Raw genomic sequence first — 26,768 nt, forward strand, 5'->3', positions numbered from 1 at the left:
GGGCACTCCAGCACCAGCAATCGCACACACACTGGGAGAGAGAGAGAGAGAGAGAGAAGGCTGGAGCTTGGAGGACACCAGCCTCTCTGTCCCCCATGGCCACGGCGTGGATGTGGCAGCCACGTTTTCTATAAAGATGTTCTGGCTCAAGCGGAGCTTTGATTTCTTCCTTGGCAGCCTTCCTTTATCCCTCCTCACCTCCGCCCAGCGCAGACGCCACCAGACACAAACACACAGCAGCAACTGGGCAGGGTGGGGCGGGAGGCGTCCCCAGTCACACCAGCCACAACCACAATCTGTCAGAATCATGACGGCAATGATGTCATCGTGACAACCGACATCAACCGCCAACACGGGCACTGGGTTTACCATGTACGTTCACTCCTCACGCGACCCAATGCTGTAAATACCGGTTAACCCCTGGTACGGATGGGGAAACTGAGGCCCTGGTGCTTAAGCAACGTGCCCAACAGCGTGGAGACAGAGCGGCGGGGCCAGAAGATGCATCTGTCCAGCGGCAAGGCCCAAGATTCTGACTGCTTGGCTGTCCTGTTTCGGGCAGCAGAACGGAGCCCTGGCGTGGCAACTCTCTCGGTCCTCACCCTCGGCCGCATCTGCCTCCGTGCTTTGCTCCCTTCCCTAGCTGGACCTGGACCCCCGTGGGACGCTGGCCACCTGACTCCCACCCTGCCGCCCAGTGCTTCCGCCCGGCCACCCACTACCTCCGCCAGGACCTGCTCCCTCCAAGGCCAGGACACAGTGCCTGGGAAGCTGCCAGCCATCCCCACGGTCCCTGCGGCCACACTCCCAACAAGAACCAGCTGCTCCCACCATAAAGACCAGAGCAGGAGAGGCCCACGTGGCAGGAACATTCACCAGCTCCTTCCCGGCCGGGCCCCCAGCAGGCCCTCGGCGGCCCAGGGTGCCTCTCCCACCCCTCGCCTCACCTCGCCAGCCCAGCTCCCCCGCCAAGCCCAGGATTTCCTAGGACCCTGCCAGTTCCTCCCCGGGCCCCCAGCTGGCCCCGGCCCCAAAAACAGCAATCTGGGGCCATTCTCAGCACCACCCCCCAACCCTGAGCTTCCCCTCCCCCAAATTCCAGCACAGTCTTGTCTCTTCCCAGTGGACGGTGCTTCCTCCAGAGATCAGGGCCTGGCGGGCGGCTGAGTGGGTGGGTGGCCAGAGAAGCATGTGCTCATAAGCACTGGGAGAGCGAAGAAGCAAAGGAGGCCCTCATCCCCGACGTCTGGCTGCCTGATCTACCGGTTCCCCAAAGGTGGCACCCCAGCAGCACCCCTCTGAGCCCTGGGCACATCTCCTTCTCGGGGCACAAAGGGCACAAAATCCTGAGTTGCAAAGCTCAGCGATCCCAGAGGCCCTGCAGGGACAGAAGTGTCCCTGGTCAGGGGGACCTAGCATGTCAGTGAGCACCCTGTCTCGGGGATCCACCAGCTGCTCAGCTCTGCTGCTGCCTGGCAGGGCCCGTGTGCCCCATGTGGCCAGAGCTTCGGGCTTGGCAGAAGAATCTGGAAATCTGCACTTTTTTACGTGCCATCTCCTGATCTGTATATGCTGGCGCAGAGGAAAACAACGCCTCTTAAAACACGGAGCAGTCAAACAGAAACCCATCCACAGGCTGCAATTGGCCTGGGGGCCCAGCGTGTGACCTCTGGTGGAAAACGTGGCCAAGGGCGGTGGGGTCCTGTGCTGAGTGGCAGGGATGTGTCCAAGCAGGGATGCCAGCACCTCTCCCCTGGGGCCTAGCCTCTAAGAGAACCACAGAGAGCAAACCGCTCATTCCAAAGAAGGCTGAGGTGACAAAGGACAGGGCCAGGGTGCATTAAACTGGCCAGAAAGTCCAGAGCTGAACACCTGGAACACCTGGAACCATGACCTCATAGGGTTCCCCGGAACCTCGAGGCATCTGGTCTACCCCCGGCCTCGAGAGCACTGTCCAAACTGCCCCTCGAACGGTGGTTCCTGTCTGTCTGTCTGTGAGCTCCCTAGAGGCGGGGTCCACACCCCACCCACCTCGGCACAGGCATTTCCAGGTGTCCCTGGGGTTAATCCGTGGGGCCGAGTTGGAGAACAGAAATCAGGGGGGTAGGCCTTTCCCCATGTTCGCCCCAGAATGAGACGACCTCCTCTCTGGGAGTACCGGCGAGGCCTGTGACCCCATTTGGAGAGCCCTCTCCCTGGGAAGCCCATTTGGAGGTGCCCTTAACCACCGACCCAGGAGTTAGGACCGTGCACCAAAGCAAAGCCTGGTCCCTGACACAGGCACCAACGGTCGCAGGGTGGTGATGAATTCGAACCCGACCCGCACACAGATCACTGCTGAGTCGGGCCGGCAACCCTCCTCCCTCTGCAGGTCACCCCGCCACAGCCATCTCCACAGACGCACGCTCCCGTCCCCACCCGCCGCCCTCTCCTCTCGCGGCTTTGTGCCCTGTCGCAGCACACGCCACCCCTGGCCCTACATGACCTGGGAGCTCCTCGTCCCACTACACCATCGATGAAGGTGTTCACCCTCGGGCTTCAGGCACCATCCCATCCTGGGTTACTCCTAGGCCCCAAGAGAACAGGAGCAGTTCCCACCCTCAGGGTGGTGACGTCGGCAAGCCGGCTGCATTGTTAGGGTTGTTCTGGAGAATTTATGCCATCCCCCCAAACAAACTTGATTCCAAGTCCCCTCCAAGGCCAGGCTCGCTGTCGCCTCCTGCCCTAGCCCAACACATTCATACGTCCCCCTCCCATGTCATCCAGGCCATGTCAGGACTATGGTGATTGGCTTTGGGGTGGGGGGTGGGTTTGGGGTCCCCGGACCCTTTGTAACTCCACGAGCCACCTCTTTGTCCCTTCATGGGCCTCAGGTGCTGCTTCTACATGAGCTGAAGGTGGGAGCAGGTCGCAGGTTTGTACCTGTGGGCACGGAGCCCCGGGGAAGCCCCAGACAAGGGACCTCGGGAGCAGAGGGGCACCGGGTCTTCACCGCCTTTTCAGCCTGAGAAGCTCCACCTTCCTCTACGGCTCTGTAATGAGTTGAATCGTGTCCCCCAAAAGATATGTCCCAGTCCCAACCCCCAGAACCTGTGAAGGTGACCTTACCTGGGAAGATAAGGTAAGGATTCAAGATGACACCATCCTGAATTTAGGAGGGGCTCTAAATCCTGTAAGCGGTCTTATACAGGAGAGAAAAGGGGGATTTGAGGCACAAACTCAGGCGCCGTGAGACCAGCAGAGACCGCGGTGATGTAGCCCGAAGCCAAGGGACGCCTGGGGCCACCAAGAAGCTGGGAGAAGCAGGAAGGATTCTTTCCTCATGCTTTTGGAGAGTATGACCTTGACTTTGGACTTCAGGCCTCCAGAACTGTGAGAATAAACTTCCGTGGTTTGAGCCCCACAGTCTGTGGTAACTTCTTACGGCAGCCCCAAGAAGTTACCACAGCAACCGCTGGAGGGGCGAGGCCTCTGCGCTGCAGGCCTATCTGGGCTCTCTGGCTGGTGCTGCCGCCCTGCCCTGCACCCCAGCCCCTCTCCAGGTATCTGGGCTCTCCGGCTGGTGCTGCCGCCCTGCCCTGCACCCCAGCCCCTCTCCAGGTATCTGGGCTCTCTGGCTGGTGCTGCCGCCCTGCCCTGCACCCCAGCCCCTCTCCAGGTATCTGGGCTCTCTGGCTGGTGCTGCCGCCCTGCCCTGCACCCCAGCCCCTCTCCAGGGACCCAGGAGAAAAAGCCACCTCCTTTTCCCCTCCTGGAATCCACAAAACCCCAGACGGTAGGAGTAGTCATCAGGAGTGACCCTGCTCTAGATTTACACCGGGAAATTTGGTGATGAAACAAGATCATTTTTTAAGGCAGGCTTCGCAAGGGACGCCCTGTACAAAGCTGCCTCCCCACGGAGGATGTCGTGACACGAGCAACACCCAGCTGGGAAAAATTAGCAGACCGTCCTGAAGCTTCCCCCCCTCAGAATCCTAAAAACACACCCTGGGTCCCAGGCACACACATACAGCCCCCGTCCTTGGAAGCCCCCTCCACCAGCTCCGGGGGCGGGGGCGTGACCTCCCCCGGTGGCAGGTACCCCTCCCCTTCCCTGCAAGGGTAGAGCCAGCCAAAGGGTGTCTGTCCACAAGTGGCCACAGAAGCCAACAGGAGTGCTCATGAGCTGGTCATTTTGCAGATTTGAGACGCTATGTGACCGTATGTCAGATCTGATGCCTGGGCAGAAAAGCGGCCTCTCACTGGACCCGTGGAGAGCCGTGGGGAGCAGCACGGAACTGCCTCCTCTTCTGTCTGCAAGATGTCATCGAGTCAGAGGGCACGAAAGACATCCACAGCTGGACAGGACAAACCAGACTGCCTCGGAGCCTCAGACAGGTACGGGGCGGTCATCTGGGAAGAAGAGATCCTGCCATCCATCCCCATGGGGCAGGAGGTGCCCCGGCTCTGCTTACACTGTTCCCAAAACAAGACTGCCCCCCTTCTCCCTCCTCTGTATTCAAGTCCCCCCAAAGCCTCAAACCTCACCTGCTCCCAAAAGCCCTCCCTAATGGGCATCGGGCGTCTGGAGATGGTGGTCCGTGCACCTTGGCCTGCTGCTGGGAATTTACCACAGGAAATAATCCAAAGCAGAGGATTTATGTATGGGGACGTTTGCATCAGCGTTAAAATAGCAAACGCTGGAAACAATCCGGGTTTACATAGATTTTCTAAACCCATATGCCAAAGTCCTGCGCTGTCATCAAAATCACGGTTTTGAAGATGAGAAATGTTGAGAATATTGAGTAAAAATAGCACGATACAAGATGCGTGCAAAGATCCGACTGCGTCTCACACGCACATGTGCGGTGTGCGTGCACGCTCGCGGAGGACGCGGTCTCTGGATGGAGTTCAGGTGGGTGCTTTGCTCCATTAGGCTCTCCCGCCTCTTCCCAGCATGTGTGCACCAAGTGTGGGCCACTTACCACTTTCAGGGAATAAAACCATCAACGCTCTTTTTTAAAAACGGCCCTTGCTGTGAACAAGGGAGGTTGTGGATGATCACACGCTGGCCCAGCCCCACTCCTCCTGCCCCAAGGCCTGGCCCTCCGCAGCCCACTAGCCACCTCCGGGCCCTCTCCAGATGCACGTCCGTCCGTCCGTGCCGTGGGGGTCGAAGCAGGAGCAGCAGGATCTGGGCCTGTTTAAGGAGGAATGCGTGGCGCACAAGGGTTCATTGTGAAGGCCCCTGCTCTGACCACAGGCTGCGGCGAAGCTCTCCGGCTTCCGGGCGCGCAGAGCGGCCAGTCTGGGGAGGGGGCACCGGGGCTAGCCATAGAACCCTGCTCCAGTGGGGGGGCTGAATGTCATGGAAGGAATGTCAGAGACCAAGGTCAGAACAAACCCAAGCACAACTCCCGGGGGACGGAGCGCCGGGGACGCTGCCGATCGTGGGGTCCTGTTCTGGCCTCAGGCCCCAGGAGCACCCGCCCCGGCCAAGCAGAGCCTCTTCCCGGTAGTGGCAGAGCAGGTTCTGTCCCTGAACAGGGTGGCCACCCAGGAGCTGGGGTCGCGGCCCACCAGGCAGGTAGTATTGCCCTCCTCCCCATCCTGAGCCCGCAGGGCAAGGCCACAGGGCAACGTCACCCCGGAGGTGACTGCTCGGCCGTCAGGACACGCAGGGCTAGCCGTGGGCCCTGGTTCTCCTCCCGTGGGGGCCGGGCCCTGGCGCAGGCCCCTGGCTCTGGGTCAAGGACTCCAGCGGGGCCTTGGCGGGGACCGAGCGCAGTCTCGTCGTGGCGGACAGGAGCTGGGGGCTGGGGCCACGAGAAGCTTCACCCAGTACAGCAGGAAAACAGGGCAGACAGGACACGGGTAAGTCATGGAAGTGCCAAATCCTCCAAAGGAAAAGAACCCCAGGCCACAAAAGCAAGACTCATTCCAACTAAAGAATGAATTACCTACAGAAAGAGGGGCCCAGCAGGGGCAACTCCAGGAGGGGGGGCGGGGGGGCAGGGCAGAGGGCCAGGGTGCTCTGAAGGGGCCGACAGTCGCTGCACCATGTGGGGCGGACGGCGCTCACCAGACTGCGCTCCTCAGTCAGGGCCACGGGGAGAAGCTTGAACTGGGAGTGACTCGACCTCAGTCGTCATCACTGAGTCTCTGCTTCCTGGACTGTCCCACTGTGGCATTGACAGGATGACACGATGGTGCCTGTGACCTAATTACCACTGTTGTTCACGTGTGCACCCGTGGGGGGGTGTGCATGCAGGCGTGTGTGGTCACCCCATGCGTGGCCAAGGTTGCACGGGCCTTACCGATGTCCCTCACACCCACAGGCAGCCTCTGCTGGTGCCCAAGCCTGGCAGGCAGCAGGCTTTAGGCTGTCAATGGAGGGTAAATACCCCAGCTGCCCCCCTTGGGACAACTCTGGGGTGCACGGTGCAGGGTTCCCCGGCACTCCCAGTGGGCCCCAGCTGCCCACCTGCCCAACATGCTCGGTGCTGCACCCTCCAGGCCACGCCCTTCCCAGCCTCCTCCACTGGGGGAGTACCTGGGATCACCACCCCCCCTTGGATCCCTGTTTCAGGAGCTGCCGCCAAGGGCTCGGTGGAGGGGAGATGGCTAAGAGGGTAGGTGGGGAAGGGGAAGGAGGTGTGTCCTCAGGAAGCAAAACAATCCAAAAGGAAAAGCTTAAAAACACACCCTGGCTGAGTGGGGCCTGCCCTGGGGAGCCGAAGGCCGCAAACAGCTCGGGCACCACCAGGCAGCTGGGCCTTAAGATTTCACACAGAGAACCACATCTAACAACAAGAAAGAGGCCAAGTCCAAACAAAGGGAGAGCAGACGGATGGAGAGCAGGGCACCCACGGGTCCAAACCCTCCACCCAGCCCCCCTCTCTCTGCCTCCCCAAGGCGAGGCCTGGCCGGGCTACAGGGCCAGACACAGCCTGAGAGCCACATCCCATGCCAGCCCCACGCTGCTCCCACTCCAGCTCGGGTCTGGGGGCCAGCGAGGTGGCTAAGGCCTACAGGCTACCCTGGGCTCACATGCACGTGTGACCAGCTGAAGGCAGCCTGGGGAGCACGGGCAGCATGCACATGGCCCCTCTCCCTGGCCCTGGGACCACCAGCAGGCCTGCATTTCAACAACCCGGCACGGTCTTACCAAGGGTCCAGCCTGGGCCCCCTGGACAAAGAGGGACTGGCTGACCCCCATGAGCCCCGGGGGGGACAGGGACAGCCAACAGCATCCCTGAGAACACTGGATTCGTCAGCAGGTCTCTGAACCCAGGGGAGGCCATGCAGCCCCAGCCAAAGCATGTGAGGTGCCCCCGCCCCCGCCTTGATTTATTTGGATGACTGTCGCTTTGGGTGTGAGGAGGCACCGCACCCCCCCCCGCCCCGGTACCCTGGGCCTCAGGGACACAAGCATTCCAGGGTCCTTCCTGCTCCTCACAGCCTCCACCGAGGCCTGGCCCCCTGCTCTGGAATGGCAATGTGAGAAAGTGCAGGCTGGGTTTCCCAGATGGGGCCAAGAGCAACAAACAAGCCCCCTCCCTCCCTTCCTAGGGCCACAGGAGGAGCGGGCTGCCGCTCATGGCAGGGGGCCCTCCACACAGCCTCCATGGCACCCGGCCCTTCCCAGGCCATGACATTTCCAGGCACAAAAAGAATACAAAAGCCAGGAGTGGAGCAGCAGTGACCCCCAACCCATACGCATGCACATGCGTGCCTGCACACACACACACACACGAGACCCCCTCGGCTATGAGCAGGGGAGCCCAGTGGCAGCTAGGGTCAAAAGCAGCCCCCAGACCCTAGACCTTCTCTTATTCCCCAAACTCCCTGGAACAGGCTCTCTGACAACCTGGCAGGCAAGCAAGGACACAGATGGAACCAGCCCTCCCCGGCCTCACTACGCAGTCCAGTCCCCCCAGGATGGGATGGGAGGTCCTACTTGATTCCTTTACAACGGCGTCCAGATTCTTCTACGTGACCTACAGAAGACACTGGTCGAATGGTGGCCCCCAATATAGGTCCAAGTCCTAATTCCCAAAACCTTTGAAAGGGACCTTGCTTGGGAAAAGGGTCTTTGCAGAAGTAATTAAGGATCTAGAGATGAGATCATCCTGGGTAAGGGTGGGCCCTACATCTGATGACAAGTGTCCTCCTAAGATACAGAAAACGAGAAGAAGGCCACGTGACGGGGGGCAGGGACTGGAGGGATGGGTCTACAAGCCGAGGACCGTCACTGAAGCTGGGACAGATGCCTGGGACAGACGCTCCCTCCGAGCACCCAGCAGGAACCAAGCCCTGCCCACACCTCGACTTCGGACTGTGGGCTCCAGAACAGGGACAGACTAAACTGCTAGTGTTTGAAGCCATCCAGTGTGGCACTTTGTTACAGCCCCAGGAAATGAACACACCAACAGAACACGGAAGAGAGAGGGAAAGTCTTGCAACCACCGTGGCTGCCTTCTGTGGATGCTGAAGCCACTTCCCGCCATGACTCACCAGCTCTGAAAAGGGGAACATGGGTACCCCGGAATCAGTCTGGCCTGGCGAGAAGGAGCCTCTCCCCCTTGGCCTGCATCAGGCCACTGGCTCACCCTGGCCCCCTCCTGCTACTTGCTCTCCCTCCCCAGCCTCAGAGCCTCCCCCATGTCCACCCGGGCCAGAGACCATGCATCCCGCCCACCTAGGATGTCCCAACTCATACCTATAATCCCAGTGTCACAAGACAGGGCACCCTGTTCACTCCCAACACTGTCCCCCCCTTGGGCAGAAAGTTCTCTGGTCGGCCTCCCTTCAGAGGGCTCATTACTGGTGTTTACCCCTCCCCCACCAGAGAAGGGTCTCGGGGCGACAGCTGTCCAGTCTGGGAGACCCGGCAGGCAGCCGGGGACAGCCGCAGAGCGACTCCTGCTGCGAGAAGTCTCTCTACACGGAGCAGAATGATGACACACGGGCACAGGGGCCTCTTCTCCCGGATGAAGGCCCCTTTGTGTTTGCTCCTGCCATCTGCCCGGTCCCCCTGGGTCCGGTGACACCAGCGTCATTCCGGGCAGGTTTAAAAGTCCCCTAAGACCCTGGACCACATTTCTTCCTTGACTACAGTTACGGGAACATGTGCACATGCGGAACAATCTTTGCAGACAGAGGGTCTTCTCCTCCCCTCTCTCAAGCCAAGGAGAGAGCAGAGCGAGGGAACGCGCGGCTGAGCTCCCAGCAGAGATGCGGACGAGATAGGGCAAGAATGTCCTGCCCTGGGTGGGGACGCCAGGCTACCCATGGAGCTCTCTCTGGATGGAGGAGGGGCCCAGCCTGGAGGGAGAGGAGGGGATACATGACCTCTTGGCCTCCTCGGGTCGAAGGTTCTCAGATAAATGGCAGCCAGGGAGGGCAGGAGGGAGGCCCTGGGAGGGGACTGACTTCAAAACCCGAAACCACAGGCCACAGCTTCAACGGCCTCAGAGGTCACAAAGCCCAGAGCCCTTCAGCCTGTAACCCCCTTCCCAGGCACCCCAGACACCCTGTGGGGGTCTCCTGGGGGTCCTGCCCCAGAAAGAGAACAGAGCTGCCGGTTCCAGGTCGGAGCACAGCCCCGCCCCCCACAAGAGGGTCCCCACCACCAACACAGCCCTCTCCCTCCTTTCTACCCGCACCCCCCAACCGCCCACCACTCCCCCAAACACACCTTCCCCCAAGCCTCGGGATGCCGCCCTGGTCCCATCCCTGACCGCGGAGCAAGGACAGTCCATGAAAATCCCTCTGCATGGGACGCCTGGGGGGCTCAGTCGGTGAAGGCTCTGCCTTCGGCTTGGGTCATGATCCCAGGGTGCTGGGATCTAGTCCTGCATTGGGCTCCCTGCTCCTCCCTCTGCCTGCCGCTCTCCCTGCTTGGGCACTCTCTCTCTCTCTCTCTCTGACAAATAAATAAAATCTTGAGAGAGAGAGAGAGAAAGAAAGAAAAAAGAAAGAAAGAAAGAAAAGAAGGAGAGAGAAAGAAGGAAGGAAAGAATGAACGAAAGAAAGAAAGAAAAAGGAAAGAAGATAGAAAAAGAAAGAAAGAAAGAAAAAAAGAAAGAAAGAAAAAAAGAAAGAAAGAAAGAAAGAAAGAGAAAGAAAGAGAAAGAAAGAAAGAAAGAAAGGAAAGAAAATCCCTCTGCAAACCAGCCCTCGGTGCACCCGCCCAGCCACACCCCCGGTGGCTTCTCTCCCACCGGCCACCGGGCCACCATGGCAGAGCAGGACTGCGGCACCGAGGACATCTGGGCTCCATGGCACAGGCCAAGCTGCCAGGCCGTGGTCAGGGTGGGGGGCCAGCTGCCTAGGGGGACTACTCCTCCATTCTCTGCGCTCAGCCCAGCAACCTCGCACCCGGGCGCTGGCTGTTCCCGATCTGTGGGGGCGGAGGAACGCCCTCCCCTTCCTCACCTCATTGACTACTGGGGGAGATGGTCAATACACTTAAAAAAAAAAAAAATGAAGCGAAAAAAACCAGCCTACTACCAGGGGCCGCTCGGCCCAGGTGGAGCCCTCCATTAATCACGCAGCCTGCCGAGGGACGCAAGGGGGACAGATGGAGCTCCCTGTGTTACAGCCTTGGGGCGGGCAGCAAGCGGGTGCTGCCCAGGCCAACGGGAGCTTCGGCCTAATTACAGGGAACGGTGACCCCAGGGAGCAGGGGTCAGACGCCGGCCAGAGCAGCACCCAGGAGTGCAGCTGCTCCCCAGGCCTCCCGAGGAATGGTGGGGGTGGGGGACGAAGGGACGCAGGGACCGCAAAGCCCCACCTGCACCAACATGGACCCGTGGGTTCAGGTTCTGCCAACCCAGAGGGTGGAGTGGACTTGGTCTCTACCCTCAAGGACAGGAGTGGTCCTGGCGGAGGAGGGGAGCACAGAAAACTAAACTAAAAGGAGGAGGTGAGTTTGTTGTGTGGAAGAGACCACAGCTGGACACTGAGAAGACTCTGGAAGGGGCTCCCAGGGAGCAGTAGCACCTCCACGGCGGGGGCCGGGGGGGAGGGTGCCTGGCTGTTCCAAAGAGCCTGGGGGGGCGGGGGGTGCTGAGTGAGGCGGCCTCCAGGGCCCCTCCTGTTCGGGGTCTCACTGGGCTCTCACCAGGGACGGCAAGCTCTTGGTCAACTCTACACACGCATCTAGAACGGGAGGAGACCCTTGGACAGGTCCAGCAGGTGGGCCACGGGCAGCTGCTTGGAAGACGGCAGACAGGACCCACCACACTCCTAATGCACAGACGGAAAGGCCAGGCCCGGGCGGGCCAACGTCCCTCAGAGCCACTCCCCACCCACCGATCCCACCCCAAGCCTGGAACACTCTGCTGCCCCTCACATGGGTCACTGCAATGGGTTGAGGAGTGGTCCCCAAAAGGCACGTCCACGTCCTAGCCCCCAGAACCCGTGAACGGGACCTGTTTTGGCAATAAGGTCTTTGCAGATGCGATTAAAAATCTCAAGACGTGATCATCGTGGATTTAGGGTGGGTCCACAAGTAGATACTGAGCATGCTCTTAAGAGACAGGAAAGACAAGGTCATGCAGACCCACGAGGGGGCCACGTGAAGACGAGGCAGGCAGGTGATGCGTCCACAAGCCACAAATGCCAAGGACCACGGGCAGCCCCGGGAGCCAGGACACAGGCCTGGGGTGCATTCTCCCTTGGGGCCTCCAGAAGGAACCAGCCCGGCCGATGCCTGGATATGGGACTTGGGGCCTCCTGGCCCGGGCTTTACACCCCTCAGCCCGTGGAACTTTGCTGCAGCAAACTCACAGCTCCCGCTGCCGCCCGGCCTGCTGAGCCCTCTCTCTCCCACCTGTGCCCCGAGGTCCCCCGAGCTGGTCGCACACACTTGTCGGGTCCACGTCTCACTTTCCGGTGCCCACCTGGCTACAGCTTCCAGGCAGCAGTGAACGTACTCTTTTCCCATTTTACGTTGGGTCAGAAAGGCTCCGAGCGTTCATCTGCCCTGCCTGGCTTTAGGGAAGACAGCTCCCGGGGGATGGGACAGGCCCCGTCCTCCCGGCAGAGCGGGCAGCGCGCCCCAGCAGCTGGCCTGCAGGGCGTCCTCCCTTTGCTGCACGAAGGGCCTCAGGGCAGGCAGTATGTGACCTTCAGCTCCCTGGCCGCTGGGCTGCAGGTGGGCCGGTAAACAACCCCCACCAGGGCCACACCCCATAAAGAGACAACCCTCCATTCTGCTGCTGGCCTGCAGGAGCAGGAGAAACAGAAGCGCGGTCTACAGTGAGGTCTAAATCCCGTGCCAGAGCTCCTAGCAGACCACCGCCGCTGCCATCCCCCACCGCCCAGGGCTGCCAACCCAACCCCAGAAGCCCTGACCCACCCAGGCAGGGCCCGGGCTGCCAACTGCCACTCCCGATTCTTGCCTCTGCGGCCTCGGCACAGCCAGACCCTCCCTTCCACCTGCTGCAGGAGCCATCACCTGCCCAGGAACCGCCCAGGGTCCACCCCCCCCCCCCCCATGAACACCCCCGTCAGGGGCAGGAAACAGAGCTGCCTGCATGAATGATACTTTTCTTAACTAAAAGGAGAGAATTTTAGCTCAGTTGTCAACATAACTGCTCAGTGTGGGAGGGGCAGGGGCAGCTCCGCTGAGCCCAGGGCTGGGGAGGCTGCCTGGGCCAGACAGATGACCCCTCTGGCCTCAGTGTTCTGGTGACAGACCAGAAAGAAGGGCAGGGCTGAAGAGCCCCTTCCAGCCCTGGAACCCTCCGACCCGAGGGCCATTTTGAAGTCCGCCGGCAGCTCCGGCTACTCTTGCTGCTCCTCAACCAACCGGCAATCCCCACGCTCAGCAGAGCTGGAGGGGCCCGGCCAGGGATGCACGGGGAGGGCCAGCCCCCCTCCTCCCCAGGGTTCTGGCCACGTTCCTCTGGGGCCAAACCCACAGCTGGCGGCCGTGCATGTGAAGGTGGCTCCCGGCCATGCTCACCTCTGGACCAAGCGGCCTTCCCTCAACCCAGCAGCCCAACCTGGAGCTGCAGAAGCCAGTGGGCACGCATCTCTCTAGCCAGCGTGGGACCCTGGGCTGACTGAGTGATTTTCTTTTTGACAATAAACTTGCAAAGATAACATCTATTGCTCTTTTCCTGGCTCTAAAAGCAATTTATGTACAATGCAGAAAATTTGCCAGACTCAAAGGAAATAGAAGAAAAAACATCGATAAACCCACGACCCAGAGAACCACTTCAATATGTTGGCCAAGGTCCTTCCAATCCTTCTGCTGTGTATATATGTGCCCGTGTTTTGTAAGCAGGCTCGTGCAGGGACGCGCTCTGAGCTGCCCTCCGGGTAGCATCACACGGGTCAAATCTCTACTCATTCTAGCACCAGCTCTCTGAATTCCTTTGTAGTTGTAAGGTCCTGGTTCCCGATCGTTCTCACTGCTGACCGCTGGTCAGGTCCATTTCTGGAGCTTGTTAAAAAATCGATTGCCAATCCCGGCCTCCTGGAGGTTCTGGATCAGGAGGGCTGGGTGGGCCTGGCACCCCAAGGTGTGTCAGAGGGGAAGCTGGGGGAGGCCCTTACAAGCCTCCTCTCCACCACCACCCCCTGCCGAGAATCCTACAAAGAGAAAATCCTAAGCACCAACCATCGGGGGGCCGCCTTGGCCAGGGACCTTGGAGATGCCAGTTCAGCAGCCCCGCCTGCCCCCACCTGCCCCAAAAGTCACCCAAGGTCGGTGTCCAGCCTCAGCCGCCACCATTCAGCTCCCGGATCAGTCATGACCCGCCCCGAGGACGCACTGGGCACTGCTAGGGGCAGAGGCACATGTGACGAGGGGGGTGTGTCAGTCACGAGGCCTCAAAACCTGCCCACAGCCCACACCGTGTTGACCTTGGACAGAGAAGGTCCAGGCAGCCCAGGGCCCCCACAGCAACACACAGTTTAACTCACCTGCTACGGGAAACACAGACAGGACAGAGGTACAGCCCGGCACGCAGGGCCCCCCCCCACCTCCTGCCTCTGCCGAATCTGCCCACTCCTCCCCACAGACCGTCGCCCTCCTGGAGACAGGAGCAAAGCTTGCTGGTGGCTGTCCCTGCTGTAGCCATCTGTGAGCCAGGACTTGGCAGCAAGGTGATCCTGGATCCCCAGCCTCCAGGATGGCGAGGGATGAATGCACGGTTTAAGCCCCCACCCTCGGGTTTTCCTGACAGTGGCCCAAACAGACCAGCACAGTCCCCATCTCCACCAGGGCATCGGACACTGCCAGGCGTGTCCTACAAACCCAGAAAGTCCCGTTGCTTTGAACTTCTAACAGCCAATGTTGCGGAGTGCTTACTCCACGCCAGGCACAGCTCTGAGGCCCATTTAATTCTCATGGCCACCCCAAGACACGGCGACTTTACGCCCTCCTCATTTCGCAGATGGGAAGCCAAGGCCCGGAGAGGCAAGCGACTGGCCCAGCATCACAGCCTGGGCGCCGGTGAAGCCAGACCCCAGCCAGCACGCTAACCGGCATACCACACACCCTCAACAGGAGAGCGCCCGCTACTCCCCAGCGCTGCACTGAGCCCTGAACCCTCACCACCTCTCCCAAGCTCCCCGCCACCCTGCAATGTGGACACCGTGATGCCCGCCTCACAAAAAGCCGTCACGGAGCTGGAAGGCAGTGAGGCCAGGACTGGAGGAGGGGCAGCCCCCGCCCGACTGCAGGCTCTCGATGCCCAGCTGCTCCCCACCCACCGCTGACATTTCCATCACAGCCTGGCAGGGTCAGCCCGTGGAAGGTGGCAGCAGGGAGGGCCAGAGGGCAGGATTCAGCAGTAGGGAGGGATGGGCAGATGCAGGTACAGGTCAGGAGGACCTGGGTCTGCCTGCCTGTGTGGCCTGGGGCCAGGGGTGACCTGAGTGAGCCTCAGCAGCCGGTCCAACCTTGCTGGACTCTGGGAAGACCGAAAGACTGAGCATATAAAGTGCCCAACCCCGTGCCTGGCACGTAGTAGGTGCTCGATAAAGGAGATGGTTATGGAAACTAACAAGAGCCAGCACGGGCAGAAGACGTGCCTGTGAGCAAACGGGTAACAGCTGGAAGGGCCGGGGACTTGGGTCAGAAACAAAGAATGCGGGAGGGAGGGAGGGAGGGAGGGAAGGAGGGAGGGAGGGAAGGAGGGAGGAGGGAGGGGGAGGGGGAGGGGGGAGGGGGAGGGGGGAGGGCAGAGCCGACAGCTGGCTCCAGGGCAGCTGTTTGCAGGAGCCTGGCTTCATCATTTAAATATTAGGAGAGATGTAAATATTTGAGTGCACAGGGCAGGGGGGAGATTTCCTCCCTCACCAGTGCCCCCATCCCCCCAGCTGCCCCGAGACTCGGTGTCCCCCAGAGCCAGGGTCTGGGGTGGGGACAGCCAGCCAGGAGGGAAAGGACACCACTCCACCGCCTCCTACAAAGGTGTGAGCGAATGATGAATGACGGCCTTGCCCATCTCACCGCCGAGGGGCCCCAGGTCTGCCAGGGGTTTCTTTCGTAGCTCGGCAAAAGAGCAAAGCAGCCCTTCCTGAGGGTTTGTGGAGAAGGCCCAGGACTTAAAGCTCGCCGCTCCAACGTGCGACCAGCTCCACCCCTACTAGGGTAACAAAGCCAGGGCATCTCTCCTGCCTGGATCATTCACCACCCAAGTCCGTCGCAGCTCACCCAGCCTCCTGACCAGGAGCAAAGATGGAGCCCGGATCCTCCATGCAAGCACAGCCCCAAGGGCACTCCCATCAGGTGCAGGCACCTCTACCAGGTGTGGGCACAACAGGATCCCCCAAACAAATTACGAGTTGGGAGAAATCACCAGAGAGGCCAGCCAGCACCATGTGCCTGGAGACCCTGCCTGGTAAACTCCCACCCGGGACTCTAGTTAGGTGCTCCTTCCTCCAGAAAGCCCTCCTGAACCAACCCCTCTTCTCTTGGGCTCACACCTGGACCCCAAGAACCTAGAACAGAGCTGGCACCTAGCTGGAGCCCACAGACAGCTGCTGAATAAGAGGAAAGAGCCGACTGCTTCTCCCACCCCTCGGATCCTCCTCCTGGCCCACCAGAGAACAAACGGACACCGGCACTTCTCACGATGAACAAAAAGCCAAAACCCAGCCACTTTCCAGAGCACGCCTTCCCCTCACTTTTTATGGGGGACAGGAGGCAGGGGACAGCAGAGAAGACCACCCCTCCAGGCCTGGTTGGGAGCCAGGAGAACTTGTATGCTTTTACTATAGATAATCTCGGTCTCCAGGGGACACGGGTTCAGGGGCCTGGCCTACCACTCACAGGGAAACTGCCCACCCACATGGAACGGAGGGCCAAATATCCCGGCTCAAAGCTGGCTGCCTGCATCCAGGGAGGGGGCCAGCCCACGTACAGAATGAGATCCTGCCTGAGACAGTATGGAAATCCACCAGGCTGCTGGCCACCAAGGTTAGAACCAGAAACATCTCCATCTTCCAGGTCAGTGCCTAGGGGAGGGGAGACGGCAAGGTGGCTCATACTGGGGACATCTCTCTCTTCCCACCAAAAAGAAAGACGATGCTGTCTGTCGCCTAACCTCCCACGGGCAGAGAGGGGGCTGTCTGCGGCCCGGGTGGCTCCCTTCCTCAATTCTAGGGGACCCTCAGCTGTAGCCTCCCACAGGGAGGTGCCCAGGATGCCCAGACCCTGCCCCAGGGGACAGCCAGAAGCCCATCAGCAAAGAGAGCCAGCCACTGGCCAGCGCTCCTCTAACGGTCCGGGAAGGCTGTGGCTTTGGTTAGGAGACCAGATACAGAATCACGGAAAAAGACCTGACAAGGCCTACAAAAGAGCTTAGCGTTCCAGCCCCTCCTTGGAAAACTGAGGAAGTGGGGCACAGAGGGGAAGGAACCCTGGAATTCCCCCACTTAATCCGAATAAGCCCCAGGCCACAAGAGCCCCCCACCTCCCCACGGCCCCCCATTTGTACCCAGGGAACAACCATGGTACCCCCAGCCAGGCAGACAGGCCCTCAGAGACCAGAGGAGTGGAATGGCCAGGAGGTGGGGGGTGGGGTCACCTCTCTGCTTCCCCTTCCCCATCTCCCCTGGCTTTCCCAGGAGGCTATTCTGAGTATTTGAAGGCAAAGGCTCCCGGCCTTGGGCCCAGGGACACAGGAAGCTCTAAGCCTTGGGTGGGCAGGACACGCTTATGCATTTAAGGCCAGGGCCCTGGATTCTCTGGATTTTGCATCTCCACCCAGTGGAGGGAGAAGGCCAGAGTCCGTAGAGGTTCACCCTCCCGGGAAGGGCTATTAAAAACTCAGGAACATGGGAAACAGAGCAGACAAGGAAAAACACCAAACGCAAGAAAGAGGTAGGCTGGAGCTTCATTCCGGGCTCCCCACCTTCTCTGCAGCCCCAGCTCCTGAGAGAGCCCTGGGCTGGGTGTGGGGACTCCACGGACATCAGACATCGGCACTGTCCTCTTATGCCTCCGCCTGAATTTCTGGGCACTGGCAGCACTTTTAAAAATGACAACAAGCTTGGGAGCTTCCAGAATGTCTCCTGGTCCAGGCTGAATGGAGTCTCCAGGCTCTGTCCCGACCAAATTAAACACCCGAGCCCAGAACTACCCCAGGCGCCGGGGGTGTCTAGGGTGTCAGCTGGGTCTGTTTGGCTGGAGATTACAAATCCTCAGGCTTCTGGGACCATGTTCCAGAGAGTTCCGGACCGTTCGGTCTCATAACCAACTGAGAGAGCCTCCAAATTTGGGAAAAACCGAGAGGCCTTTGGGAAGAAAGCCACTGTGAGACCATTTTTCCTCACTGGCTTTGTCAAAAGAAAGCACAAGAGCTCGTTTTCTGGCTAGGTTTCGGGGATGAATCAAAAACATGAAATCTCCCGGGGCCTCAGCCCTCTGATGAATCTCCCACCGGAGCCCCTGGCTGCCCCTGCTCCTCACTCCTTCACCGCCCCCCCACCACATTCTACACACCCCACCAGGTCCTTAAGGATATTCAGCACGTAGCGCACTGTCCCGGCCACAAAACAGTGAGCAAAGCGGGGCTCCGAGCCCAGCGGAAAGCCCCAGGTCTGGCCAGGCAGGCAGGTGAGACTCCTTCCTGGGTTTGGGGCTCACGATAGATTCCCTAAGTCTGGCCCCCAGGTCCTTGCTGCCAAACCGGGGTACACTCCTATCTGTACCCCGAGGAGACTCTTCTGAGCAGCAAACTGGCCCAACCCCGGGGTTGCCTGGCCGGTAAACTGAGCGGGGGGGGGGGGGGGGGCGGGGGGGGCAGTGATAGTGCCAACTGGGCTGAACCATGGAGGGGGCCGGATCTCTGAACGGGACCTCCCCTGACCTCTGGGCACACAAGGAGAAAGAAGACGAGGGAGCCCTGCTCTGCTCGGCCAGCGCCAGGGTCTGTGGGCTACAGCACCGAGGGGCAGGCTGAGGCCACGGGCACTGGGCGGAGAGGTCCCTGGCTCCCGCGGGACAAGTGCACCATCTGCATATCTGTGCGGCTCTTGGTGCCACGGCCTCATGAGTGAGCCACCGTATCACTGCCCCCACTGGCAAGATGGCCACCTCTGTAAATGTGGCCTGAGCAAGTGCCCCCCACGCACCGGGCACTGGGCTGGCTGTGCCCACCACTGGCCCTGGGAGCTTGAGCTCTGGGTTTGTCTCTCCAGGCAGGGCAGCCCCTGGAGCCCCCACCCCATGTCCAGGCTCCCCAGGCCCTCGGTGGGCGGGGGTATAGAACTCACGGGCTCCTGGGGCACAGGCAAGGCACCCGGCTTGCCCCTGCTCTCCCCCTTGGCCCCAGACGAGACTGTTCTCTTAGCTCAGAGCCCACACACAAGCAGGACTTGCCAAAGGGCTGCTGGCCGAGGAGGTTGCCCCACCTGCACGTCCCCTCCCTGACACGGCCTCCCTGCCTTGCTCCCCTTTCAGGAAGGTGGGCCGCCCGAGCCCACCACCTGTCTTCAGTCAGGTTGTCCAGCACCAGCCTGTGGCCCCCCATCTGAGATGCTCTGGGGTGGGGAATGGCAGAGGAGGTGGGGTGACCTCTCCAGGGAAGCAACCCGGCAGCCCACGTGAGCCCAGCCTCCACTCTGATGGGGAGAAACCTATGGCACCTCCAGGGAGCTCTGCCAGGCCAGAGGGGGACTCCCTTGGCTTGGCCAGGAGCCTGAGCATCTGCTGCACTCAGAGGGAGCCCCGGGTGGGCACCACAGAAGCTACAAATCTGCAGTGCTGACCACACTGTGAGCCTCACCCCCATGGGGACCAGACAGGCCCTTGCCTGTGGCCTTGGAACACTTTCCATCACCCAGATCGCCACATTTCGGCGTCCACCCCCACCCGCCCCTTGCAAATACCCACCCCCACCCACCCAGGTCCAAGAGCAGCAGCAGCACCCCCCATGCTCCCAGGAGCGGGCTCTGTGCTCGGTGCTGCCGGCCACATCCACCTAAATCCCAGGACAACCCTCGCAGAGAGGAGAAACTGAGGCTCGGGCTCAGACACTTCCCGTGAGCCACCCAGCTTTCAATGGCAGTGGGCTCGCCCTCATGAGCAGTGCACCACGCGGGCTCCCAGTTGCCCCATCCGTCACCTCTCTGGAAGGTAACTCTGCCTCCCCCTCTGGATGCAAACTCTGCCCACCTGCCTCCTGCCTCGTTCCAAACCTTCCTGGAGATCCGTGTCCTCCAGAAAGCCTTTCTAGACAGATGCCCGGCAGCGTGAGATGTGCCCCCACCTCCCCAGCCCAGGTCTGATGCTCGGCCCGGCCTGGAAGCCCATGACAGAGGGGCTTCTGCTACCCCGTGCGTGCATGGCGGCTCTCCTCCCCACACCGAAACCGTGGGTGTGCCCGGTCCCGTGTTCTGGACACAGAGAGTACCAGGCCACCGTCCCCTTATCGCTGCAGAACAGGCACCAGCCAAATCTCCCAGGCCCGGCTCCTCCAGTCCAGCCGAGTGAACTCAACGCCACACGGCTCCCGCCTCCTGCCCCAAAGGTGCCAACAACAGGGAGCTGGTACTCACGAGGGGCCTTGTGTCTGGCTGAAAAGCAGGAGGCGTCACCCGAGAGGCCCACTGGCCTTAATCAGGGACAGGTCTGTACCCATCACCAAGCAACAGGCCTTGTCCTTCTGGGAGGAAAGGGGCACCTGCCTCCAGCAGGCGAGGGAGCCCCTGTCCCAGAGGTGTCTGGGCTCCCAGATGAGCGGGTTTGTCCGCCTGGTCCCTTCCCCGCCCCCCACCAGGAGACCCGCTCCCTGCCCTGGCCCCCCAGCCCCACCGGCCTGCTCTCCGGGGCCCAGAGCTCCAGGACCCCTCTAGGAGGGTCCTCCAAAGAGACAGCAGAGGGTCTAGAAGGGCAGGCACAATCTGTACACGACAAAGCACAGCTGCGGAACCGGAGTGCCGAGGTTCCAGGCCAGACTGCGTTTGCACAAACATCCAGGACTTTCAGGATTCTTTCCCCGCATGCGACTATGGTTCCAGCAGACAGCGCTGAGGAAGGCGGGCAGCAGCTGGCCCCTGCAAGGGCTTTGTTACACAAAGACCAGACTTGTAATAGCGTTCGCGAGAACAGATTTGGCCTGCTCTCACCCAAGAACATGCCGCCCAACAGCTCCGTGCCTCCACCGACCCAGGGTGAGATCAGGGAAGGAGTCATCCCTCCGGGCCCAACTTCCCAGGGGACGCGGGGGGGGGGGGGGGGGAATCAAAACTCTCTAAAAAAAAAAAAAAAAAATCACATGAGCAAAATACAAAACTCTCTTCTTGCTCCTACATGGGGGTTCTCCACAGAGCCCCAAGGTCATCCCGCAAGGGAAGGCCGAGGCCAGTGTGGGATGTTCACGCCCATGAAGACCACTGCCACCCTCTCAGTGCCCGGGGGAGAAGTGAACCCGACAGACATGCCCGTGAGAGAGGGCAGGCTGAGTCCCCATGCCTCCTCGACAATGTGACAGACCCAAAACGAGAAGGGTGCTCCCCGGGGCAGAGGACAGACGTGCCCGGGACGTGGGGCATCAGCAGATCCACACACCCCACACACATCCACCTGAGGCAGCTTCCTGTTGGCCCTGTAGGGGCATGCTGCTCCAGCCTGGACACCCACCCCAGCTGCCTTCCCCTCTGCCCTGCGGGGCATGCCACCCTGGCCCGGATACTCCCACTAGCTCCAAACCTCCCAAAGACACCCGACGAGGGCCCTCTGGCTCCCCTGCAGGATTCCAGTCTGCAAGCATTGCAAACCACCCCCAGCAATGCCGTGGCTCAGAACTTGCCAGGCTTTGCTGGTGGCCCCTGGGCTTCTGTTTTTCAGCCATGAGCGCGTGCATCGTGACAGGCCATGTCCGCGGGCCCAAGAACTCTGGGGGCACAGCAGCGGCTGAGGGGCTGCCAGTCTTCCCCCCGACCCCTTTCGTCCTACCTTGCACAAACCCCGAGACACCACGTGGGCAGCCCCACGGACCCAGACCAGAACTCCTCCAGCTCTGCTCTCACCACTCCGGCTGCCTCCCCAGGACAGTCCCAACTCCGGGTGGGCACGCCTGGCCTGGCCCTCTGATCCGCTCCAACTGGCCCCTCCTTGTGCCCCATTCTCCAATGGACCAGCTCATTCCGGCCTCCCCCGCTTCTGCCTGCTGCCCAGGACCTGAGTGCTCTCCTCCTCCCTCCTGCAACTGAATTCCGACTTTCGCCCAAGGTCTGCCTCCTCCACTGCGACCTTTCCCTGCCTGGGCCCCGCTGCATTGTATCTGTCACTGCTCCTCTAGGTCGTGCGCTGTCCTCCTTCCCAGACTTTGCTGACGGCTCCTTCCCCACCTCCGACCGTTCCAGGCCCAGCCCCCAACACCCAAGTGCACTCCAAGCTCCTGGGCCACTTAGGGAGGCCATGCCGGTCCCTGAGCTCACACACCCTTCCTCCCAGAAGTCCAGAGGGCTCTAACGCCTGACCCCTCTGCCTTTAGAGCCCTTTCAGCTTGTCAGAGCACACAACAGGACGACCGATGCACACAGGGAACCAGAGGTTCCCTAAGAGTGAGAGATCTCCCCCGGGACCCACAGGGCTGCCCACTGTCGCACCAGGATGGTCTCAATGAGGCCATTGTCTCCAACCAAATGAGAGGGTCAAGAAGCCGCCTGGGAGCCAGGGCAGAGGCCGCCAACATCTCCACATGGGGCCTGTTGGGGTCAGGATGGAGTCACACCCGGGACCCGGAGGCAGAGGTGCGAACTGGAACAGCTAGAGGACTGCCCCACCCCCAAGTCTCCCCCCGCCCCGCCTCGGGGCTACCATGGAATCCTGGCCTTCCCCACACGCCCCGCTGCCCGCTGCCGGCCCAAGGCTTTCAGAACCGCAAGCCAACCTCACTCCCACAGGCCCCAGGGAGGGTGCACGCGCGGCGCGGGACCTGAAGGGGGCAGCCGTCTCCAGACGGGCTGGTTCTCACACTTGGACACTTAGGAAAGGCTCCCGAGGGCAACAGTGGGAGTCTCAAAGGAGAGCCATGCTCTGGGCCCGAAAAAGGCGAAACAGAACGAAGGAGAGGTAGGGAGGCCCAGTAGGAGCACATTATCCACGATGTCCAAACAGCAGGGCAAAAGCCATCACCGCCCTGCAGACCAGAACTCCCCTTGTTCAGTGCTCAGTGCCAGAATCACAAAAGTGCTCGGGCCACTGAGCCAAGAGCAGGCGCGTCCTCTGCATGGGTGTGCCAGCCACCAGACCCCAAACACTCTAGTCTCTTCACACCCTTGCCCAAGCCAGCCCAGGCCCAGCCCAGAATCACAGCTGCTGCCACTCGGCTTGGGATGCACCCAGAAGTGCCCCACAGGTACGGCTCACCCCAGGTAGACCATGCGTGCTGCAGAGCTCGGGACACACAGATCCCAGCCCTGGCGCTGCACACGCCCCCCCCCGGGGGGTTAGGCGACCGCCTGGCTGGGCCTGGCACCTGGAAGTCTAAAACTCCTTCCAGCATAGCCGCCCCAAGGCCGGGCCCACCAGAGGGCTCTGCCCAAGGCTGCCTGGGAGCCCCTCGGAGGGGCGGGGGCTCTAGGTCCCAGCAGAGGCAGGCCCGCCCCTCAGAGTTCCGGCCCTAGAAGTGCTGTCTGCAGACTATTGTGTGAGCTTCCCTCCCGACCGCTTTATTTACTCCCCAGGACGCCAGGACGCAGAGCCACAGGCAGTCACGAGGACGCACGAAGGCGCGCGCGCGCGCACACACACACACACACACACGGACACACACACACACACACGGACACGGACACAGGCTCAGGGCTGGGGGAAGCCCGGCGCACTCGGACGGAAGAGCCCCCCAAGTCTCTGCACACTCTGTACACCCCGAAGGGGGGAGGGGACCAAAATGCGCTCCCTACTGGCCCGCAGGCCCCTCCTCCCCCGCGCCGCCCGACTCCAGGAGGCGGAAGGGGGTGCCCCGGGCCTGGATGGGGGCCCAACGGGCGCCCCCCTCTAGACCCCGCCGGCCCGAGCCGGGTCCGCTCGGCGTCCTCCCCCGCCGGAATTCGGCTCGGTCCGGCCCCGAAACGCGTGGGGGAGGGCAGCCGCCCTCTGGGCAGGACGCAGAGGCGGATGACCGGTTCCCCGCCCCGCCGCAGGGCCGCGGGGGCCCGAGGGCCCGACGGGGAGCGCCGCGGGGAGGGGACTGAGCGACGGCCGCGAGGGAGCCGCGCGCCCCGGCCAGTTCCGCGGGCGCCCCGCGAGCCCTCGAGGGGACTGTCGCCGCTCGGCAAATACAATAAAAGGAAGGAAGCCGGGAGGCAGCGCGGGGGCCGCCAAGGCGCGCGGGCCCCCGAACCGGGTCCTCCACGTAGGCGACGGGGGCGCGGGGCAGGGGGCGCGCGGCCGGAGGGCGCCCCTTCGGGGGTTCCCGCCCGCCCCTCCGCGCGTCCGCGGCGCGCCCGGCACCCACCTTCGAAGTCCGAAATGATCCCGTCCAGCTGCGCGTTGACCGCGGGGTCGGACATGGTGGCTGGCGGGCGGCGCGGCGCGCGGAGGGCGGCGGCAAGGAAGCGCCCCGGCGGCCCGGGCCCTGCGCCCGCACTCCCGCCGAGCAGAGCTGGCCGCCCGAGCCCCTCGGCCCCTGGGCTCGGCTGAATGAATGGGGGAGGCGGGCGGGCGCCGGGCCTCGGCTCCCCGCGCCCCCGCCCCGCCCCGCCCCCGCCGCCCGGGCGGATCAGGTTCCCGCACCCGGCCCGGCCTCCCCGGCTCGCACTGGCTGCTCCGCCCGCCCGTCAAGGCCGGGGCCTGGCGGGGGGGCGGGGGGGTGCTGGGGCCCGAGCGGACGCCGCGGGGACAGGCCGAGTCCTGGGCGCCCGACGCGGCGCCCCGCTCCTCCCCGCCTGGCCCGCGCCCCGGGGACGGCGACCGACGCGGCTCGGCCCCTCCCCCCCCGGACGCCCCGCCGCGGCCAGATGTGGGCGGATGTGGGGGCCGGGAGGCGGCGCGGGGGCGGTGCCGAGGGGGGAAGAGATTCCTCCCCTTCCCTGGGGCGCAGGGTTCCTCCTGAGGGAGGTTTTATTTACGCAGCCAAACAAAGTTCACCGCCGCCGCCGCCGCCGCCTTCCCGCGCTCAGCGGCTGCAAGGGTTAAGCGCCCGAGCTGCCGGGCCGGGGCACCCCTGCCTGTGGGCCCGGAGCCGCGGAGCGAGGGGCGAGCGCAGGAATCACATGGCCCCCGGGGAGGGGGGCGACCCTCCAGCGATTCCCGATCCCTACCCGTCCACCCCCGGGGTCACTTGCTGCACCCTCCGAGCCAGGTGACAGAAAAGGTGCCAGCCTGGGGGGGGGGGAGCAAGGAAGGAGCGCCCCTGCCAGAACAGCCAGGGAAAGGTGCCACCTCCAGCTTCCACAATAAGGGGGGCAGCTTGGTGGCAGAGCATACACCATGGTCTTTCCCCCTGGTAAGGCGACGATATTCCCTAGGATCTGAAGGAAGGAGTTCCGTAACGGGAGAAAGGGGGCTCCCCATCTCCGCTGTACCTCAGGCCTGGTCTTGCCCTCCAAGACAGCCGTTTCTACACGTGCCCATCCAAACACTGATTAAATTCTGTCCCCGACAAGGACGGCAGGCAGGTCCCTCCAGGCTGGAGACAACAGGACGGGCTGGAACTTGCAAAGCTAAAGGATGGAGCCCCCAGGAAGGGCCCCCCAGGGCTGGTCCCCACAGCGGAGGGGGCCTCCCTTCCGCTCCCCCTGCTAGTTAGTTGGGCGCTGGGCTCCAACCTACTCTCCCCCTCATTATCTTAGACCCAGAACCTCTGCCCGAAGTCAGGCCCCGTGAGAGTCCATGGCGGGGAACACACCCTCCCCGCTGGTGCCTGTCCTCTGTGTGAGGCCTGGGAGTGCCTGAGAGCTGGTCCTGGGTCTCAGGTTGATCACTGCCACTCCCCTCCCAGCCCCCCACACCCCTAGTCTGGAAAGATCCCAAATGGGCAGGGGATGAGGAGGCCCGACTGCCATCCCAGGTACTCCCCACCTCTTTCAGAGAACACACTGGGTTGGCTGGCTTTATCAAGTAGATGAAATCGAGTCCTTTCTTTTTAAGAAAACCAGTCACTCCCTCCCTCATGCTTTGGATATTTTGAACTATTTTCAACTAAGGGAGTTTGTGGACATGGAACTGCAAAACCACAGACATTTCAGATGCGCACACACCCTCCTCTGCCTGGGAGCCCGGGTTTCAAGAAGGGAGTCACGGCTGCCATGGAGGGCACCCTGATGGCCTTCCCAGTGGCCCCGGCATGTCACGTTGGAAAGCCAGTACCTAGGCCTGCCTGACGGCCCAGCCCTCTAGGCCACCTGTCCACCCAGTATTGGGGAGTTTGGTGGTCCACTGCCCCTGCGAAGCAACCTAACTACCCAGGCCCCTGAGAAGATGCTGGTCCACAGCATTATTCGCCAGTGTTTTTATAAAAAGCACCTGGTGAGTGTAGACACACCCATGCGATTGTTCTCCCAGAGAGCGGGCATGGAGTTCCACCAGATTAGCATAGGGTCAACTTATTGTGCATTCTTCATGTCCATTCACAGTGGAGCTGAACAGACGTGGGCGTATCTCCTCGGGGAGCCCAGCCAGGGTGCACGCCTCGCCAAAATGCTCCCCTGTGGGAACCTAAAGGACAATGGCAGGAGGGAACCAACCTCCACAGCCAGAAAGTGCCCCATGTTGGCATGACTGCACTCTAGAGGCCATCCGGTCCATACCCCCGCCTTCCGTTTAACCACCGGGGCCACGGCTGCCAGGCCTTGACACCTCCAGGTAAGGAGATTCCCCGTGCTCCCTCCGGAAACCCTGCCCAGCGCTTGGCCACACTCCCAGCCAGGAAGTTCGCCTCTGTATCTAACCAACTGCTCTAATTGTACATCATTTATTTCCTCTTTTTTTTCTGTCTTCAGAGGAGATGGGAAACAGCTGGGCACCACCCTTCACATAATAATCACCTTCTCCAAACTCGAAGACAATCCGGCCGCTCCTCGGCCTTCTCTTTCCCTGCTGAAATCGTGCACCCAGCCCTGTCTCAGCCCGGCCTTTGATCACCTCTGATGGCTTCGTCCGGTCCGCAGAGTAGGCCTGATCCTGAGGGGCAGGTGAGGGGTCCCTAGGCCCCTTCTCAGGGCAGAACAGTCAGGGCGGGGCAGGGGGGTTAGGACGGGCATTCCTGGCAGGGGCGCTGGGCAGGTAAAGTGAGTAGCAGCAGAGAGAGGAAAGTGAGCTTAAATTTGGCAAGAAAAAGAGAACCACAAGGCGTCCACATTCTGCAGTG

The 26,768-nt window shown here is 61.7% G+C and overlaps 1 protein-coding gene across 3 annotated transcripts in view; it reads right to left on the bottom strand.

Annotated features, from left to right (window-relative positions):
* Window positions 1–26,768, bottom strand: part of SEPTIN9 (septin 9) — a 151,397-nt gene that overhangs the window by 70,856 nt on the left and 53,773 nt on the right. Inside the window, exon 1 of one of the 3 annotated variants that reach the window (XM_028112903.2) lies at window positions 23,916–24,083. The exons of the other annotated variants lie outside the window; for them this stretch is intronic. Within the exon in view, the coding sequence (XP_027968704.1) occupies window positions 23,916–23,970 (55 nt within the window). The 5' untranslated portion in view covers window positions 23,971–24,083. Of the gene's footprint in view, window positions 1–23,915; window positions 24,084–26,768 lie in introns of those variants that run through there. 3 annotated transcript variants of the gene reach the window in all.

This window comes from Eumetopias jubatus, unplaced genomic scaffold, assembly GCF_037043125.1.
Source record: "Eumetopias jubatus isolate StellerSeaLion01/CBP00866 unplaced genomic scaffold, mEumJub1_p1.0 scaffold_10, whole genome shotgun sequence".
Lineage (NCBI taxonomy): Eukaryota > Metazoa > Chordata > Mammalia > Carnivora > Otariidae > Eumetopias > Eumetopias jubatus.